This window comes from Pithys albifrons, chromosome 16 (genome assembly GCF_047495875.1).
Source record: "Pithys albifrons albifrons isolate INPA30051 chromosome 16, PitAlb_v1, whole genome shotgun sequence".
Taxonomy (NCBI): Eukaryota; Metazoa; Chordata; class Aves; order Passeriformes; family Thamnophilidae; genus Pithys; species Pithys albifrons.
The window spans coordinates 4,665,721-4,684,827 of NC_092473.1; the positions used below are offsets into that span (position 1 = coordinate 4,665,721).

Sequence of the window (19,107 nt, forward strand, 5' to 3'; positions counted from 1 at the left end):
GCTTCTGAAGTGTGTGAGAGGTCTTGAGTTCGGGTTATTTGACCAGTGTTCAAAGTATGTTTCTGAAATTAAGTTACAATAATAATTTGATTTTTTTCCATAACCTTTATTGGCAAACAACATTTTCAAATCAATTTACTGGGATTCACAACTCTCCATTGAATTTGGTTCTTAGTTTGATACCATGAACACACAGATGTGTGTGTGACACTAACACTGAGGTTTCTGTGCATTGTCTTTCTCAATTGCAGCACTCTCTGCAGACTTTTATGGGAGGATTTGAATCTACTTTTTCACCTTTTTTAACTGAAATTTGCTAATTTGTTGTGTTTTTTTTCTCCCCCCTCCCTACTATTCTTTAGAACTGTCAGCAGTGGAAATATTAGTTTTGGAAATAGTTGCAGAATTTAGATATCCAAATGCTACACATTTTGTTACTACATGAAATCAGCTGAGAAGCAATGAAGCCTATGTGGTTATTTCCACAAGGCAATTAATATACTTACCCCTGTAAGACCCACAAATGGGAAATTCCATAGTTTTGTCCATTTTCAAAATATCAATTCACCTTTCAGATCCTGGATTAATTGGCTGTAATGGTACCTGGAATAAATGGGAGCCGATGAAAAACAATCTCTACAGTCCTGTAGCCTGAATTCTTCTCATGATAATTCACAATTATATAAGTTATTTTGCATGAAATTTAATATATATATATGTATATATGAAGGTCATTGGTTGCTTTTCATATGGTAACTTAGGCAGAGTTACTGTGTTACCATGTCAGTCATAACATTTTGCATTTACATGCTCTCAATTGTTGCAAAAAATGTCAAAGAGGAGAGTCAGATTTTTGTGGGTAGGTGTAGAAGGAGAATGCAGAGGAAGCAATAAGGAAAGAGGAATATGAAGAAGACAGAGTTGGGCAAAGATTTCAATGATAGTGAAAAGTAAATCAGGATCTGAATGAGAAGAGAGGGGAATTCACTAAAAGACTTGGCAAAATAGAGCCAGGTATAGACATGTGCCTTTTAGGTGCCTCTTTTGGATCCTGATTTCTGTGCAGTCTTCATGTCTTCTGAGATGGGTTGGGTCTGCCTAAGTGCATGCTTGGCATATGCATCACTCAACAGTTTTGGTTACTTTTCCAGAATGAAACTCAGGTTTAGAGTTTTCATTGTATGCAGTCTCTGGCAGCTGAAAGGTAGTTTATTTCTGCTGGATTGTACAGTGAGCATTTTTCTTGGTGGTTCAGATGAGTGTAGTGACATGTATATATATATATATATATATATATATATATATATAAAAGAACCTGAGTAATTGACAGGACATGATATTGTAACTGCGAGTTCAGGCTGTGCATTAAAATGACAATGGAATAGATTAGTCTGAGGGTTTAATACATATCAGAATTGTTCTATATAGATATCAGAATATTAAATAAAAGGAAAAGGCTTCATAAACTCTCATATAATCCCTCTTGGCACGGGTATATGAGTAGGTATTCAGTTTTTTTCCTTTAAGCATGGTGATATGATTAAATTTAACTTGACACGAGTGATGTACTATACCATGTGTTGTAATATTTAAAAGAAAACCACTTTTCTGATTGAATACCTACTAGCTATCAATTTCAGTGCAGCAATATCTAATCTGAATTTTTTCTGCAGCTCAAATGCAAAGGCATTTGCTGTGTTCTCCGTCTCACTGGGTGCACACTCAGCAAATACAGAACTGTTTCAATATTTTTGGGGGTTTTTTTATTTAATCTGATGTTCTACTATAAAAGACAGCCAGTTCCCATGGATTATAAACAGTTTTCAAGCTATAACTTTTCTCTTCCCAACTAGTCTAATTCCAGAGCTTGGATGCTGTGGCTGTTATCCATGGTTCTGCTCTGTATAAACACAAATGCTGTTGGATGTGGTTGCTGTAAATTAGCCATATGCTTCTGGTCAATATGCCAAGGTTTTTCTCTGTGCTGTTGCAGCTTTCCTTTCCTTCCACCACCTCTCTCTTCCATAAAAGCAGAGGCACAAAATAAAACTGTAAGCTCAGAAAGATCATTTTCATCCAGTCCTATAATCTGTATTATTTTAAAATAATGTCTTGTTCAAAGTAATGGGTTTTGAGCCTACCAGAGTTAAGCACCTACGGCGTAGGCAGAGGGCAGCTTTGCAGCAAGATTTACAGCCATATGAATATGTTCAGTCTTGTGAAGAAGGGCCAGTAAAAAAAAGAAATGTCCAAAGATGATGTGCAGGGAGAGGCAATGTAGTTTTGCAGATTCCGTCTATAACAGCAGAAGATTTTTAGACCTGACAAAGTAGATCTTACAAGTCAGTTTAGTCAATGGAAGTCTTTGCTGCTGGAGATTCATTGTAGCACTCTATTAATAGATTCTTGGTTGTTTTCAGACAGTTGTGACATTAGGAGTGTTTAGGCATGTATTTTGCTTTGCATGGGCACACCTTATCACCTTTTTTTGTCTCCTTGTTGAGAAGATCTTTACTTTTCTTCAGAACCGGGGCTTAGGTTGCTAATGGCAAACATTGTTGGATAAACAGTTACTTGTTAATGCTCTAACAGCATCTTAACATAAACATCCACTGAAGTATGCAAATGATCTCGGTGATAAACAGGCATAGCAAAGTGTAGCGGAGGCAGAGAGCCAATCTGTCTGTTCCTTGTGCCCAATGGTGTTTTGATTGTCATTTTAATCTCAGAAGTAAATAACATCAGCGGTCATGTTCCATCATTTAATCTCCGTGCCAAAAAATGAATGCTGCTTTAACTGGCATTAAACAAGATGGCATTGCTGTGTTAGCTGGTCATTGCAGCTCAGGTCATCTGTGTTCCATCCTAAATAACAGAGTGATGGAAATCTGAAAATGAGACAGAGACTGGAAATAGGCATTCTCTGAAAGCAACTCTAATATTTAGATTCTTTACCTTTTTTTTAGCTGGAAAAATCCTTTCCTGCACCCTTGATGTCCTCACTAGTCTTTTTCTAGCTAGACTGGACAAGAAAAAAAACCCTCCAGTTTTTCCCTCAAGTACCTGAGCAGTATTTCTGTGCTCATCTTGTGTTGCCAAGCCTTGACTCCATCACTTGTATGCTCCCATTTTGTGTCTGTCTTCATTGGGAGTCTTTCTGCATAGCCCTGTAGGCCTGCTGAGTGTCTGCTTTCATTTGTTCCTGCATGCTGAATTTCTCCTTGATCAACATCTCCATCCAGCAGTTTCCTCTCCAGGATGGACCTCAGGGATTCATAACATTTCTCTGGATATTTTCCTGAAGCCCAGCTTTGTAACTCTGCTGCTTGTTTTCCTGGTCTTCCTTCAAATTCCCAAACTCAATCATGTCATTGTCTTTATGAGAGTTTACCAATAAATCAGACTTTTACATTTACCTGGTAGAGCAAAGTAAACCAAAGCAAACCAGCTGCCATTAGTTCAGCTGGGACAGTTTTGCAGCAGTTGTTGCTTAACCCAGTTGGTTCCAGTGAAGTGGCTTCCACAGCAGCCCTGTGTCCAAATAGCTAAGCAGGTGTGATCTCCAGTCAGCCTTGCTGTTTAAGGCAGCTTATGGCATTGCTTTCTTGTTTCCCTCTCTAGCTGGATGTGTTCCTTGTTTTATTTCAGGTGAGTCAAGTACTGATCCTCCCGTTTGTGATATGGAACTTGGCCCTGTTTCACAACGGACAGATGCACCGTGGTTATTGTGGTTGGTGCTGCCTCAGAGAATGATTCAGCGTGAGGGATTGTGAAGAGAAATGTCCCCTTTGTTTTCTGAGGCTCAGTCAGAGCTCGTCAGTGAAAGACTAAACCAGTGTCCTGGTTACAAGAGGTCACTTGAAGTGTTGAGTTAAAGAGATCGCAGTTCAAACTTAAAAACCTGCTGCTGCCCTTCAGTCGTGGGGGTAGCACTGCCCACACTGTCCCTGCAGCCTTGTTTTACTCCAAATCTGGGTACCCAGCACACGTTGTGACAGCCACTTCACTGGTGCCTTTGTGAAGCACCCAAAGGTCTTTAGGCTGAACAGCCCAAACAGTGCCTGTGTTCTTGGTTCTCTGTGTGAAATGCTTGTGACACTCTTCACTCCTTCTGCCTGCTGTTTGTTTTATATCCTTGTTGGTTGCTACACAGAAGTCACTACTTAGGCACACATGAAACTGTGATCTGCTTTCTCCAGAAGAAATGGCCTTCAAGGGTGTTTCATCAGCACACAGCTGTAGGTTCTCAGCACTTCCTATGGCTGACAAATGCAGTAAATGCATTTCTATATTTTATGCATGAAAAGGCAGTTCATTTAATGGACTCTGTGAGGCAGCATCTCCAGGTTGGGGATAACTTGGTGTAACAATCTCAACTAGAAGAAATTTCCCCATTTAGACACTTTTGAAAAACAGAGCTGTACCCAGTCCTGATGTCCTGAGAAATTGTCAGAGGGGTTTTTGTAGTAAATTTCAATTGAGATGTTGAACTCTACTTTTAACAATTTTTAAATGAGTTATTTTTAGCTCCATTAAAAGAATTTATCAGATTTCTAGAAGTGATCTGTCAAAAATCGTACCTCTGCAGCTGGGTTTGATTGCTGTTGAGTTCTAATTCTTTGCAGAGCTCAATCCTTTATCAGTAAGGTGGCTTTTAGAGGAGTTTTTTGACTCAAATTATGGAAATATTTTTGCTTGTGCATAGGTTGCAAGATAGGAGCTGTCACAGTGGAATCCCAAAGAAAGGCTTACAAAGCACAATACAGGGTTATATTTAGACCACACAAAGTCTTGCTGCACAAGCATGGATTGTCATCTGGTTGGTATATCCCATATCTTCAATTAGTATTGCAGAGAAAAAAACACAAATAAAAAAAACCACACAAATAAAAAAAAACACACAAAAAACCCAAAACAAAACACAACAAAAAAAACCAACACAAAAAGCCACCTGGCTTTTTCAACCACTTTACTAGAAAAATAGGAAAATGGTTATAATAACTTTGCTGCAATTCAGCTTTAGGAGGTGACAGTGACTTTCAATAAATTAATACTTGAAGTAAATTTTATTTCACTAGAAAAATTAGAGGTCAAATTAGAAAACTTACCTGCCTGTGGTTATTGTTTTAGAGGTCATTCAGAAGGTAGAGAAAAACAGTCCTTTCTATGGAGAGACAAGGCGATGCACCTCTCCATATGATGAGAATGGTGATATTTGGCAGAAAATTAAGACATGCCATAGTTCACAACCTTAAATTACTTTGGGAAAAAAAAAACAAAACAATTGCATTTTCTTGTCTTGCTTGCACTGTAGCAATTGTCACTTCCACACTGCTCTTGCTATGGATTAAATGAATGTAAATGTATCTTTCTAAGAAAACATTGCAAATGTATCTCAAAAAAAGTGAGACATTGTTTCTTGAGGACAGAAAGCAGACTAAAAGTTATGCTTAGTCTCTTGCTTGTCAGTAAATCCTGTGTGAGGAAAGTCATCAAATAGGATCAAAGTATAAAATCCATTTTGAGGCTGTTCTGTTACTGTTGATACCACACGGAATCATAGCATAATTTAGGCTGAAAGGGAACTTCAGAACCCCTCTAATCCCAACATCCCTTTTAAATCAGGGTAACTATACAGATTAGGTTGCTAAGGGGCTTTTTAAATTCTGGTTTAACAGCCTCCAAGACGCCATAACCTCTCTGAGCAGCGTGTTCCTGTGCTTAAACTTCACTCATATTCAATATTCTTTAGACCCAACCAAAATTCAGCTTTGGGCAGCTTTGGACTGTTTCTCCTTGTTCTTTCCCCCTGTCCCTCCGGGTTCTGTCTCCGTGACCATCGGTTAAGTGAAGAAGATGCAATTAAGTTGTCTGTGAGCCCTCTTTCTGCAGGCAGTGCTAGAGCAGCTCCCTCTGCCTCTTCTCCTGTCATGTGCTCCAGCCCTCCAGCTGTCCTGGCAACCCACCACTGAACTCTGAAACACATCTCCTGCCCTGGGGGACTCCAGGCTGGACGTGGTGTTCCAGATGCTGTCTCACAAGTGCTGTGCAGGGAGGGGTGATCTGTCTGCTCACCTCACTGCCTCTCCTTTTGAGCAGTTCTCCTGTGCTGCCTCAAAGGCAGACTGCTGCTTTGTACACTGTTCACCAGGACTCACAGCTCCTTTTCTGCAGAACTGCTCTCTGTCCAGGCAGGCCACAGCCTTTCCCAGTGCAAGCGCTTGTTCTGTCCCAGGAGCAGGACTTGGTTCTTGTCAGCCCATTCCTCTGGCTTCTCCAAAGCCCTGTAACTGTTCCTCCTGTATGCTGGCCTGTGTGAATTTGCATTCTGACACCTCCTACATGTCTTCTATGAAGATGTTCGACAGTTTTGGACCTGGTCTTGGTGCCCAAGGGCTTGCACTTATAGCTGACTGACAGACTTCTAAATGTTAAATACTACCCTCTTTAAAGGCCAACACTCCAGACAGCTTTTTATGCATCTTTTATGTTGACAATCCAATCCTTTTCTTTCCCTCTCTCCTCCCTGCTATTTGGGTACAAAGATGTTGCATCATTCTCTTCAATATGCTGCACTAAAGGTGTAAAAGAAATTAGATGCTCTTTCCTATATGGAACTGTGGGAAATTAGAAGCTCTTTTTTTTTTTTGCTTTTCTTTTGAAATGTTGTAAGAATCGGTTGTCATTGTGAAAATGGATTGTAGATGCACCTGCTGAGTGCTTCAGAGTCTTTTGTTATGTGAGTCTTAAGGCAATTTTGGAGAGTCATGTTTTCAAAATGTGACCCAAAATTTTTTCCATGTATTTTCAAAAAGGGAAATATTGGTTGATGTAATACCAGGCTGAGCTGCAGTTGAAAAGACCTGTACAAAATACTTGAGAGTCAGGGTTGGAGAAAGTGAGGGACAGGCAGAAAACTTACATAAAAAAGAAAAAAATTAGGTGTTAATGTGCAAGTAAAGCAAATCAGTGTGACAGTCATGTCCATTTCATAGAATCGATTGGGTTGGAAAAGACCTCCAAGATCATCGAGTCCAACCCTTGGTCCAACTCCAGTCCCTTTACTAGATCATGGCACCCAGCGCCACGTCCAATCTGTGTTGGGTCATTGAAGTAGCAGGAGGAAGAATTGCCGTGTGTGACAAGGAAATCTATGGTAATAAGGAATCACAGCATCATAAAAGGAGCAGAAAGTTTCAGCAGTGACAGTTGGAAAGAATGAAAGTGTTGGAGGGAATGCTTTCTCTGTATCAGTATGTCCATACTACTGTGTGGGCTTGAATTCAGGCAGGATTTCAGAGTACGTCTTAGTTTTTAGCAAGTTGTTTGCTGTCTTCTCTTAAGTTAAGTAACTGTTCTTTGCAGGCTGTTGTGAAGTTTCAGTTCTTAGTCTGTTCCATTCTTCAGGCACTGACACAAAGTGAACGTTTCATTACCACACATAGGTAGCAGTAGCACAGACTTTTACTGGAATAAAGTGTGTTCTATGTGAAAAAGACCAAAAGTAAATGTTGCTCTGAAATGGAAGTAGAGATGGTACTTTCTTGCTTAGATAGTGAAGAAATTTTCTTTTGCTTACTTGCTGTTACCCCCCCATGCTCTCTGGAAGAACTTGTTCTGCATTATCTTTCCTCCTTCTGAGGACACCCGTCTTTTGGAACGAATGAAAACTGAATTTGGCTTTGTACTGAACCTTCCAAAAAAGAGAGGAGGCTGGAGAATTCATTTGGTGTGATTGCAGAAGCAAATGATGTGAGTCAAGTGGCCTGGTCAGATAATTAAGCTACAACAGAGAAAGCTCACAGAGTCAGTCAGTTGTGATTATCAGTCCAGTGTGGTTGAATGTCTGATTCCTTCTGAAAAATCTGAAGTGGCTGCTTTTATTATCATTAATTGGAGAGTGCCAGCAACAAATCTGAAAGAATTACGCTGCCACTTTAAAGAATTCCAATGTATTTCACTTGGAATATAAGTTTAATGATGAATTGATGACTGTTCCTTGCTCTGCCCACCCCTTTGAATTAGAAGGTTTCTTAGAATAATTCCTGTGTTATGTGTCTGCCCTGTTTCCAAATCCTGATGTCTGTAGCCAGAGTGGCAAAAAGTATATATTTTTTAGGGTTGTCTGTATCTTTTTAGTTGTTGGTTGTTCTTTTTTTTCCTTTCTTTTTTTAATGTATGTGATTTGCTTAAAAATTTAATAATTTTAAAACTATCTCCAGAGCATCTAGGAAAGTTCCTATAACAGTGAAGCATTAAGTTGCTTAAAGTGTCTCACAGAAGTAAACCTTGGAAGCATTTCTGAAATATTTCCCCTGCTAAGCAAGAGGGATGTCATGAAATGAAACAAAAAAGGAAACTATTTTTTATTTGAATGGAAGGATAAAGTACATTTAATCTAAACCAGGCTAGTTCAATATCGACAGTTTACTTGCAGCAATTCCAAAATAGAAATCTTACCGATATTAACTCTGCCATATGGAAGAAGAATTAATCCCATGGAAATGCACACGTGTTATTGTACGTTGTAGGTATCCCAAAGCCCTGGAACCATAGGGAGTTTTGGAACTTTCAATACATCCCTCTAAATTTTGAACCAAAAATGTTCAGCTTCCAGCAACTTACATAGTAGCATTCCCAGTGTTTTTAGAGCAGCTATTAATGTAGTCAGACTGTGTTTTTCCTTTTCCTGTGTGTAATCATCTGCTCAGTGGTGCACTCCATGAGCAGTGGCAGGAGACAGAGGAGTGGCCTGCTGTGATTGATGGGGCGAGGCCCTGCACACTGAAGGAGCCCCATCTGGCTCAGGTTTTGGGAGCAGGCAGATGTTGGGAGGGAGGTCAGCAAGCCCTGCATGGGCTGCCCCTGCTGCAGGACCCCTGTGCTCCCCACTGGGGCACACCCCACACCGCCCCCACGCCCTCGCCCGTAAGTGATGCTCGCCTTGGGCAGATGCTGCATGGCCTGGGACTAGAGCAGCTGCCAAGTGTATGGAGAATAAAGGCAGCAGGATGGTACAGCAGGTATTTGCACTTTTATTTTCGCTCGAAACTCTTGATTTCAGGCAAGCCAGGGCAGTTATAACCAGCTGCAGCACTGCATGCAAGACTTCTCATACATGTTTTGTTGCTTAAGCCTGAAGGAGGGCAGGCTCCAGTGGGGATCGTGTCTCTGCTGTGCTTGATGTATGTAACTGAGCTGCTCTTAGAAGCAGCAGGTTTGCAGAGTGATGTTGCATTTTCTTTGTCTCTGTGCCCTAAGGATGTGATGCAGTTTGGCTCATTTAACTACAGCACAGGAGGCTTTCTCTAAAGGCAAAATACCTCTTGCCAAAGAAACAAAATGCACCAAACGGAGACCAGAGTAAAACAAACAATAAACTGTTAGCTCGACTTTAAAATACAGGCAGGCAGAAAGGTTTTCATTGAATCCATTTGTGTGCTGCAAATGTGGGTTTAAAAAGGGACGCTGCATAAGTAATGTTTTCTGTGTTCTCTCTTTTGTGTACAAACAGAACAAGCTGCTTTATTATGTTTTGACACTTCTCGTGCATTTCTTAATTATGAAATCCTGTCAGAGCAGAAGATGCTGGAAAGGCACGTGGAGATCTGAGATACTGGGAGCCGTTTAAATTCTAAGCTTTTCCTCAAATAGGGTAATATAGATGGAATAGGAGAGCCTTCACTTACCTACATCGTTGGAATCCTTTTTTGTTTTGGTTCTTTAGAGTTCAACATTTAAGCAGAAAGCAATAAATTTGATTTTATACACTGCCACGTAAAGCATATTTTTCAGTTGAAATGTGGTTTTCATTAAGACTCGGGCCAGAACATTTAGCAGAGCCTGACTGTCTGCCATCCTTTGTTCTTCTTGCCCTTGCCAACAACCACTATTTTTAAAAAACCAGGCACAAAGTGAGCATTAAGAGGTCATTTAATCTTAAAGGTATTTGGAACTGAGTCTGAAGGGACAACTTCTTTTAGCCTCTCATGCCTAGGTGGTATCGAGCAGTGTCTGTGTACTGTCACACACAGCTTTGGAATTACTCTAATACTGGAGTTCTTGAGCTAATTAGGATCAATATTTCCTGTTGCTTTTAGGGTCAGTTCATATTTTCAACTTAATGCATTAGAACTATTATTTCTCTTATTCATTTTAGTTCACTGTATTTCAAAGAGAGCAATAAAGGGAGATTTTAGGTGATTCTATTTAAAGAATTTTTGATTCTTTATATTCTATTCAAGTGTATCTGACTGTTGTGTAGCCTGGAGTTTCCATCAACCATATGTACATGCAAATGCCTGATAGTTGACTCTGCATTGTTATTGATATAAACTCATATTCTAAGCAATGAGCTTTGGCTATTATTACCCAAGAAAGTACTAAAGAACAGATTTATACAAACATGCTTTTATACTGCATGGTAATACTGTGGCTGTTGAATTAATTGTGAATAATAGACTCACACCCATTTTAAAGGCTAGGAAAGGTTTCAGTACTTACTGGTTTTAGGAGAGGAACATCTAAGGTTTATTGTTGCTATAATTTTAAACTTAGGGCCTACAGTAGCATGCAGAAGTATAATTTCTTTAATGTTCTCTGTCCTCCAAAAAATTTGATGAACATGCAATGGCTGCATTGATGATCTTGTGTGCCAGTTTTCTGCTCTGAGCATACTGGGGTTGTGTTTAATGGTAAGGCTGTAAATGCCTGAGTATGTACAAGTTACTAAAAAAAAAAAAAAGAAAAAAGGCAAACAAATACATCCCTGACCCTTCATTATTTACTTAGTAATGAAGTCTCAGTTATCCATAAATGTGCCACACCTCAGCTGATCAAGTCTAATGAAAGATGTAGAGGAGTCTCAACGCTGTGAAGGTCTGGAATTGCCAGTGCAATTTGCCATTTTATAATAAATCTAAAAAGTTTGGAGTTGCTGGTGAAAACAATATAAAAGTTCAACCCTCTTAATTAAATATTAGCTGTAATTAGCACTAAGTGTGAATGCTTTGAATATTAACTGGGGTCCTCGTGGAACTGCTGTCAAGGTTAATGAAAAACAGTGGGGGTCTTGGCAACATCTGGTTTAGGGCTCCAGGTAGTGCAAAAAGCTTTCGATCAAGTGCACCTGGACATGAGCCCTTGGTGCCTTTGTTGCCATTATTGTTCTCTTGCAGCAGCTGCTGCCTCTGATGTCCTGTTTAGCATCTGACATGAGGGGTAGCTCGTGGAGCAGCAGCCACCAGCACAGGGAAAATGCTTATACAGGCAGAATTCAGACATGCTTTTTGTTCAGCCTCACCACTTGCTGAAGCCCTTCCTGAACCAGCTGATTAAAATCAGGTCGACTGCCACCCCCACAAGTTTTAAAAATACTTCTTTAACATTTAATGAGTGTCTCCGGTGTAATCCAGTCATTGCTGGCTTTTGCTTCATCTGGAGTTTTTTTAACAGTAAAAGTATTAGGTAAAAAAAATAAGAAAGGAACTTTACCGTTTTAATTGAAGAGGGTATAAATATACATTTACAAGAGTTTTTAACCTTCACAGAAATTTAACAAGGCCTGTTTCAGTGCAGCATTAACCTTGGAATGATTGTAGATGTATGGAAATGAAGCAGACTTAACTCTGTGAAGTCTGTAAATGTCACTGTTTTCATTTTAAAGATGTTTGAATGAAGCATATAAACTACTTGCTCAAGGCCTGCCTGAAACAGTAGCAAAGATGGGATTAAAATTAGAGAGTGTTTTACTGCTAATAAGAAGTTTTAATTCTTTTAGAGTTCACTTAATACCTTTTACAGAGGAAAATTTAATTTTCTCTTCCTAAGCCTGATATCTACCAAACTTATTCCTGTGCAAACTTTTAAAAGCTCTTGAATTTAGGACCAGTTCAGGTCAGAGAACTGATGGCTGAATTAGTTGAAATTGGCTGGAAATGTCCTTAAGTACAAAGTGCAAAATATTGTCTTTTATTTATCCTATTCAACCTATTTTAAAATTAGGAAGTCAAGAACTGATGAGTACAAATAAAACAAATCCCTGCAGTAATCTTGTGCAGGTACTTGTACATGCCTTGGTGGGAGAACGTTGGAGTAGTTGAAGAACTAATTAATTTTTTACTTAAGTATGCATTTTTTGCATTACTTGCTATTTAGGGGGATAATTTGATCTTGTAAATTAGCTCTGAGGTTGGGATAGTCCCTGGACTAATGGCCTCTCATGCTGTCTCATGCAGCGTCGTGGTTTGGACATCTTTTATGTGGGGTCTGAAAGATTGTTGTGTACATTTCCTCCCCTAGAATTACTGCTTTTTGGTATGAGCAAAGCATTTAGCCAGAAGTTTTCTGTCACATTAACAGGCTCCGCTTTTTTAATCAGATGGAAAGATGGATTTAACTATAAAGAGATGAGTTTTGTTTTTAATTGTATAGGCTTATTTTGATACGGAAATAAAACACTATTGTCTTCAAATTGAAAAAAATTAAAGTTCTTAAATCTATTTCTTTTGTCAGGCTACAATATGGAGTTTTTGTTTTATGTTAGTTTGATGTTTTGACGTGATGCATTTGTAGATTAAAAATTTGAATATTTTGACTGGGTCTCGTTATTATTTTGGTTTGTGGTGTGCAGTTGCTCTGTACAAAATACCTCAGAGTTTTCTGACTCTTCAAAGCATGAATTGATACAGGTATTTTCAGTGTATGGTTATGTTAACATAACATAACGCAGTTATGTTAACATAACATAACCCAAGTCCTGCCCTGTGTGTAGGTTGCATATATTGTGTTCTGCCTGTGGTAAAATTGACTGGGTCATAACCAGTGAGCTGATCTTAGCAGAGCTCTGTCCTGGCAGTTGTGCTCTGGCTTTGCCTCTGTTCCTTGTCTGAGCCAAAGCCTTAGTTCAGACAGATTTCACTGACCTTTCCTGCTTAAAGAATTGCCTATAATTATCCAGTGAATAGCAGATTTGTTTGTCTAATTATAATATTATTTCATAGGGTTAGCAAAATGCATTTAATTCAGATAAGAAATATTGTCCTTCCTGTGCCCTTTCAGGCCAGAAGTCATAGCAGAGCTGTCATCCCTTTCTGCGTTACATGTGCAGCATCTTCTCTTCTTTAATCTCACACCACATTTCTTCTTCCTTTTTTTCCCTTTGCTTTTTGCAGGGTAATCAGGAAGCTACAGCACCTCCTGACACGATGGCACAGCCTTATGCCTCAGCCCAGTTCGCTCCACCTCAGAACGGTATCCCTGCAGAGTACCCAGCCCCACATCCGCATCCAGCTCCCGACTACACAGGCCAAACCACTGTTCCAGAGCACACGTTAAACATGTACCCTCCTGCCCAGACACACTCTGAACAGAGTGCAGCTGACACAAATGCACAAACTGTCTCTGGCACAGCCACAGTAAGTCAAGGTTACAGCTCTTTTCAAGCGCTCTGTTTCCAGTTCTGTTTGTGTTTATCGATGGTGTTTACGGTTCTGTTACCACACTTCATTTGTGTTGGGCTTAGTCACCGTGGGAAGGCTGAAAGTCTGTCAAAGTTTATAATTGAACTTACAGGATATATTTTCACTGGGTTTGGAGCCTCTTAGTAAGTGTCAGAGCTTTGTAGAATCTGTAGTTTCCTTTGCAACAGTATTAGACAAAATGATTAATAGCCAGCCCATGAATCATATCATAAAGTTTAATTAAGTCCAATATGGAAAAATGCAAATGAGTGTTTGTAGGCATTCATTTGCAGGGAAAAGAAAACAACCAAAAAATGCAAACCAGACTCATTTGGTTATTTTTAATGACCTCTGTGCTTTTGACACTTACAAGTAGTTTTTAATAAAAGTGTTCATTGAAAGATACTGTACTAAAATTACTGTGTGAATGAGTATTGAGAAGAACGTGTCTGTAATACTGTATTTTCTAGGGAGCTTGTTTGTGCAGCCATTACCCAAGCTGTGTGTGGATCCGTGCTCAACAGAGCAGAAATGATAGACTTGCCTTTTATTTGATTTATATATAAAGTTCTGAAGTGTCATGAATTATGCAAGAGACTCCTTGGATGGCTCTACCTTGTAATTTAAGTCACAAATTTCACACATTGATAGTTTAGTGCTTCTGTCTTAATTCCAGAGTGGGACACAATATATCCAGTACCAACAGCTGGCAGATTTCTGAGCCATCAACTGACTGTGTTACACGTGTAGGATTGAGCACAGAACAGGCAGTTGGAGCATGTGCTGGGAACATCTGCCCTGGCTGTGCTCATCCTTGCCCCAGCCATGCTCCATGCCCCTTCCTGCCCTGGCACAGAGCCAGCCTGAAAGGCAAGAGGGCACGAGGAAAGGGAAACCATATGCACTTAAAGGAGTTGTTCTGTAAATTTATGTTTGTTGCCGTGCCACTAAATATGGGTATGAACAACTGAAAAAAACTATAGCAAAAGCATAGAAGAATATTCCTTGCTATTATCATGGATAGATCCTTGTGTAGTAATTACACATTTTTGTGGTTTATGCAGTAAATTGTTTCGGTCCTTTTGGTTTTGACGTGGTAACTTTTTATTGCCCTGAGTAGCCCTTTGCTCTAGCAGCATGAGAAAGCTGAAATTCGAGAGCACCCTATTTATTTATTATTTTAGTATTCTTTACAGCTCAACATTGTCCCCTTCTATCCATCTCTTTCCTAACTTAAATTCTTGGTTCTTTCCAGCTTGAAAAATTTGCCTCCATAATCATTTTTAATTGGTGTCAAACTCAAATGCCACCATCATTGGTTTAGAGCAGGAATTCTAAGCTGAATGGTACTCCAGATGAAATTGGATATTGGCTAAAAATATGGGGTTTCCTACCATCCCTATCTCATTCTTTCTTTATTCTGTGATTGTGCTGGGGTTTTTGACCACAGCTGCACCTTGAACAGTCCACTCTGATGCCCAGCTCAGCCTTTCCACATTTTGAAACTGTTGCTGTTCATGTCTGAAGGAAAATACTGACAGTGCTAAAGTCAATGGCAAAGCCCTGTCGATGGCAGCGGGACAGGAGCTCATCCCTCATCATTTATTGCTTTCAATTGATTGGGTTTCCTCTCCCCGTTTTGATTTTTCAGTTTGAAGAAGTGTCAGTCACTTTATCAGGGAAGTCAGGGATGTGTTTTCTCAGCATTTTCCATAGCAAAGGCTGGTGAAAAGACATAGTTTGGGTTGTCTGCAATGCCCTTATCTTCTTCAAGTGCTCTATTCAATCCCAGCTCTAGCAAATCCAATGATTCCCTGCAAAGTTTCCTGCTTCTGATATGCTAATAGCTTTATTGTTATTTGGTTTCGTGTCCTTTGCTATCTGTTCTTACTTTCCTTTTGCCTTCCTAATATCCAGCTTGTATTTTACCTGTTAGGCACCTTTTCCCTTCTGCTTCCCCTTGGAGTGAATTTCCATTCTCTGAAGGGTAACCCTTGAATTCCACAAACCTGTTGTATTTGGGGAAAATAGTAGAGTTATTTGCCTTTTTTTTATGGATCATTTTTTGCATTCCTGTTTCCTTTCTTACACAGAAACGGACAGAACATTTCAAAGTAGCTCCCATGCTGTTTATAAAGAATTAGATTTCCTTCCTTTTGACTTTAGATATATTTGAGAAAGTTTTAGCTTGGCTTGGTTTTTAAAAAGATATGTTTTTCCAAATTGGAATGTTAATGTTGAAAGTTGTGGATGCCCTCCCTCCCTGGAGAACAAGGCAATGAAAAGAGAGGTTTGCAAGAAGTGTGTGTATCTCTGTGGAGCTGCACTGACATGTAACACATTGCTCACCAGTTTAGTTTTACAAACTTACAGTCAAATATTGTTTGCACAATTTAGTTATGGGTACCAAGATTTAATATCTGCTATGCTGGGTCTCATTAGCCATTGCACTGGGCAAACTGTGGAGACATCATAAATAGGTATATGCAGATGGATCCCAGGCAGATTTGACATGGGCTTTGTAACATTACGAGGGTCCAGCTGTGCTCATCTCTCTGTAAATTTAATAATATAAGTTTTTATTATGAAATAGAGCTTCAATAGCACTATGTCAACATTGTAACTCCATGTGGTCTTTATTGTTGAAGGGGAAAAAGTAGGTTTCTTTCCAGTTCCTGCTACCTTTGAGAATAGTTGATTTCCATTCGAAGAGTTTTGAGTGGAATTGGTGTGGGGACCTAGTGGCATTTGTTTGGTAGGTTCCAGTGTTTTTATTTAGTTTCCTTTCAGTTTATTACATGCATTTAAAAGAAAAACAATCAATTGCCCAGTCAGTCACAAAGAATACTGTTGTGATCAGTGTAGATCAGACAAGCTAATGGAGGCAAGACCAGTCTTTGAATTTTCTTACTCAAGTGCAAGTTTATGTATGTGATCCTGGCCCAGTTGGAACCAAATTGAACAAGATTCCAATCATCTGTTATATTAGAGGTTTGAATTTTGTGCAGTGCTCTTATAATTCCTGTTCAATAGTACTTCATGTACTCTTGTACATGCTCTTATACTTCTAAAAAGTGAGTCTCCCACTGAAATGTTTGTTATTTTTGACAAAACTGTAGCACAGTATTCTTAGGGGGGGTAAGTACTGGACACAAGAGGTGCTTAGATTGTGTGTATAGGGATTGCTAACTATTTTGATGCTGTGAAACAGGAGAAAAAGTACAGGAAAAGGGTGGTAAATGACTAAAGACAGGATGATTTAGCTGAAATAATATAAAATCATCTGTAGGTAATAACATCTGTCAGAAGTTACTTGGAGTCCTCTCTAAACAATATGGTTTTCATCTCTTTGAATCCATATGTTTTTCAGCTTTGAGCAAGGAAGGAGTATGAGTACATCCATAATCATCCAGACTGGGTTATTTAAGTGATGGTTGAACTTTGGAGTTGTGTGGATTCCAGGATGCTTTTAGGCATTACCACAAATAGTAAATGGCTTCTTCCTAGAAGGATGGATCAATAAGTATTACAAAGTTATGTTAAAAGTAATGTCAAATGACTTTGCAGAGTGATTTTGAGTGTTACATTAAATAATTACATGTAAAAAAGTAATTTTAAGGAAGAAATTTGATTATTTTATGAAATAGGAAATCCCCTTTTACTTGTGTGCATATAGAGATGCAAACCTGTTGTACATAAATAGATCAGAGAGTAAAACTTGTTCAATTTTTGCCTGTGTTTTTTCATGCACAACTTCTGTTGATGTCAGCAGGAGATGGGTATGTAAATACAAAGGATGTTAGCTGGGCATGTGTAAGGGAGCAGGTAATAGTAAAGTAAATGTTTCTCTACTGTTTCCTGTTCGGAGGGTGTTAGACCAATAATGGAAGTCAATGTCATGATGTGGCAAAAACTGAGTTTGTAATAATGCTCTGTGTTTTGTGCGTGTGTATAAAAAAGTGCTGCTCTAAGCTTAATTCTGCTTTTGCAGAAGAGAAAACTTGAGGTCATTGTGCAATCTTTCTTCTTTGGACTGAAACTTCCCCAGGTTTAGGAAGCTGAAAAGCTGTGGTAGGTTTTGTGCTTAGTTAGAAGTTCCTGCTGGAAAAGGCAGTGACCTGGAGGAGTGCTGGAGATCAGGGCACGGTGCTTTCCTGTCTGGGTGGCTCAGATCCAGCCCCCAGCATGGCCCTGAGGGCTGCTGTGCTGTTCAAGTCCTGGAGAAGATGAGGAGTGCAGAGGTGTGGGTTGTCTGTGGTCTGGGAAGATGGTGAAGTATTTTTCACGTTGCTCTTAGAACTAAATTTCGTCTCTGTTACTACCAAAGTTCCTCCTGTGACATCCACTGAATGTTACTCCTCTGTGTGAAAATAATGGATACATAAGATACAATATCTGTTGTTTCTACTGCCCTACTTTACCTTGAAGTCTTGTATAGTCTTTGAGATATAATAGTCTGTAAATTCAATGTTTTCCTGTTGTTAATTTGTCTGAGTTTGTGCATGTTTTAGTCATATTGCAAAGGCCATGCCTTCATCTAGGGATTTGTTAAGTCTCAGGACTGCAAAATTATTTACCATATTGAACTTGGCTGTTTTAGGGAAGGGAAACTTAAACAACCTACAACCTTTGGGAGTTTGTTGTGTCTTTTTTTTTTGAGGTGTTTTTGGTTTTTTGTTGAATTTTTGTTTTGTTTTGTTTTTTCTTTGATCAGTTTTGCTGTTGCACTTTTTAATTTGGTTAAGAAATGTGAGAGTAGGCAGCATTTATAGTGAGATGCTTTAGTGTGTTGTCTAAGCCTGCAGGTGGGTAGGTTATTGCTACAGTTTTCTGCAGCATATTTTTGGGTTTTATTACCTCTTTTTCCTGCTTTATTCTTAATGTAAGTTATTGGTATCAATGATTTTTTTTTCTCCCCTTCTTTCTTTTCTCCCTTAGTTCATCTCCTCTTTCTCTCCTACTATTTTATTCATGGCCTCCCCATCTCCTGGGGGTGTGGGATGCATTAGCAGTGTCATGAAATCCTATTCCATATTAAACAATATCCTGCTTGGTTTACAGCTGTTCTTCCAGCAGTAGGTCACCGAAGTAGAGACGTTTAAAACTAAGTTGTCTGCAATTTGCTGGCTCATTGTCTGACTGTGTTGTGCTTGTTAGCCTTGAGGTAAACTTGTTTGAAGTCCAAGTGTCTGCATAGTGGGTGGGACCCTTCTCAGTGCTGCTGTGCTCAGCTGGTGCTGTTCTTGCCTCCAAATGTTGTGCTCTTGCCTGTTTGGTTTTCACGGTGCACCTGGAACTGCCTCTGGTGGCTTGGGAAGAAGTGATTTGATCCCTTCTGTGGGTAGCTGTGGCTGGCAGGCAGCAGAGCAGAGTTTCAGAGCAGGTACCCACACCAGTCACATCTCTGAATGGTGCCACTCACAGGCCTGTGCTCTCCCTGCAGAGGAACTGGGAACTTTTCACCATGAGCAGCTGCCTTTCACATCAGGTTTCCCCATGGATACTTTTATTCCCAACTGGTATCAATGACCCAGTTTTTACTCTTATTTCAGTTCCACATTTTTGTCTATAGATGTTTGGTACCAGTATGGCAGATAGTTGATAATGCCTTGACGACTCTTCCAGCAGTGTTTATTCATCTAAATCA

The 19,107-nt window shown here is 39.5% G+C and overlaps 1 protein-coding gene across 34 annotated transcripts in view; it reads left to right on the top strand.

The window, feature by feature from the left end:
* The window catches only part of RBFOX1 (RNA binding fox-1 homolog 1), a 795,203-nt gene that overhangs the window by 653,379 nt on the left and 122,717 nt on the right, over window positions 1–19,107 (top strand). For 33 of the 34 annotated variants that reach the window (XM_071570925.1, XM_071570934.1, XM_071570936.1 and 30 more), the window contains one exon: window positions 13,173–13,415. The exons of the other annotated variant lie outside the window; for it this stretch is intronic. In XM_071570925.1, coding sequence (XP_071427026.1) covers window positions 13,173–13,415 — 243 coding nt within the window. The remainder of the gene's footprint in view (window positions 1–13,172; window positions 13,416–19,107) is intronic. 34 annotated transcript variants of the gene reach the window in all.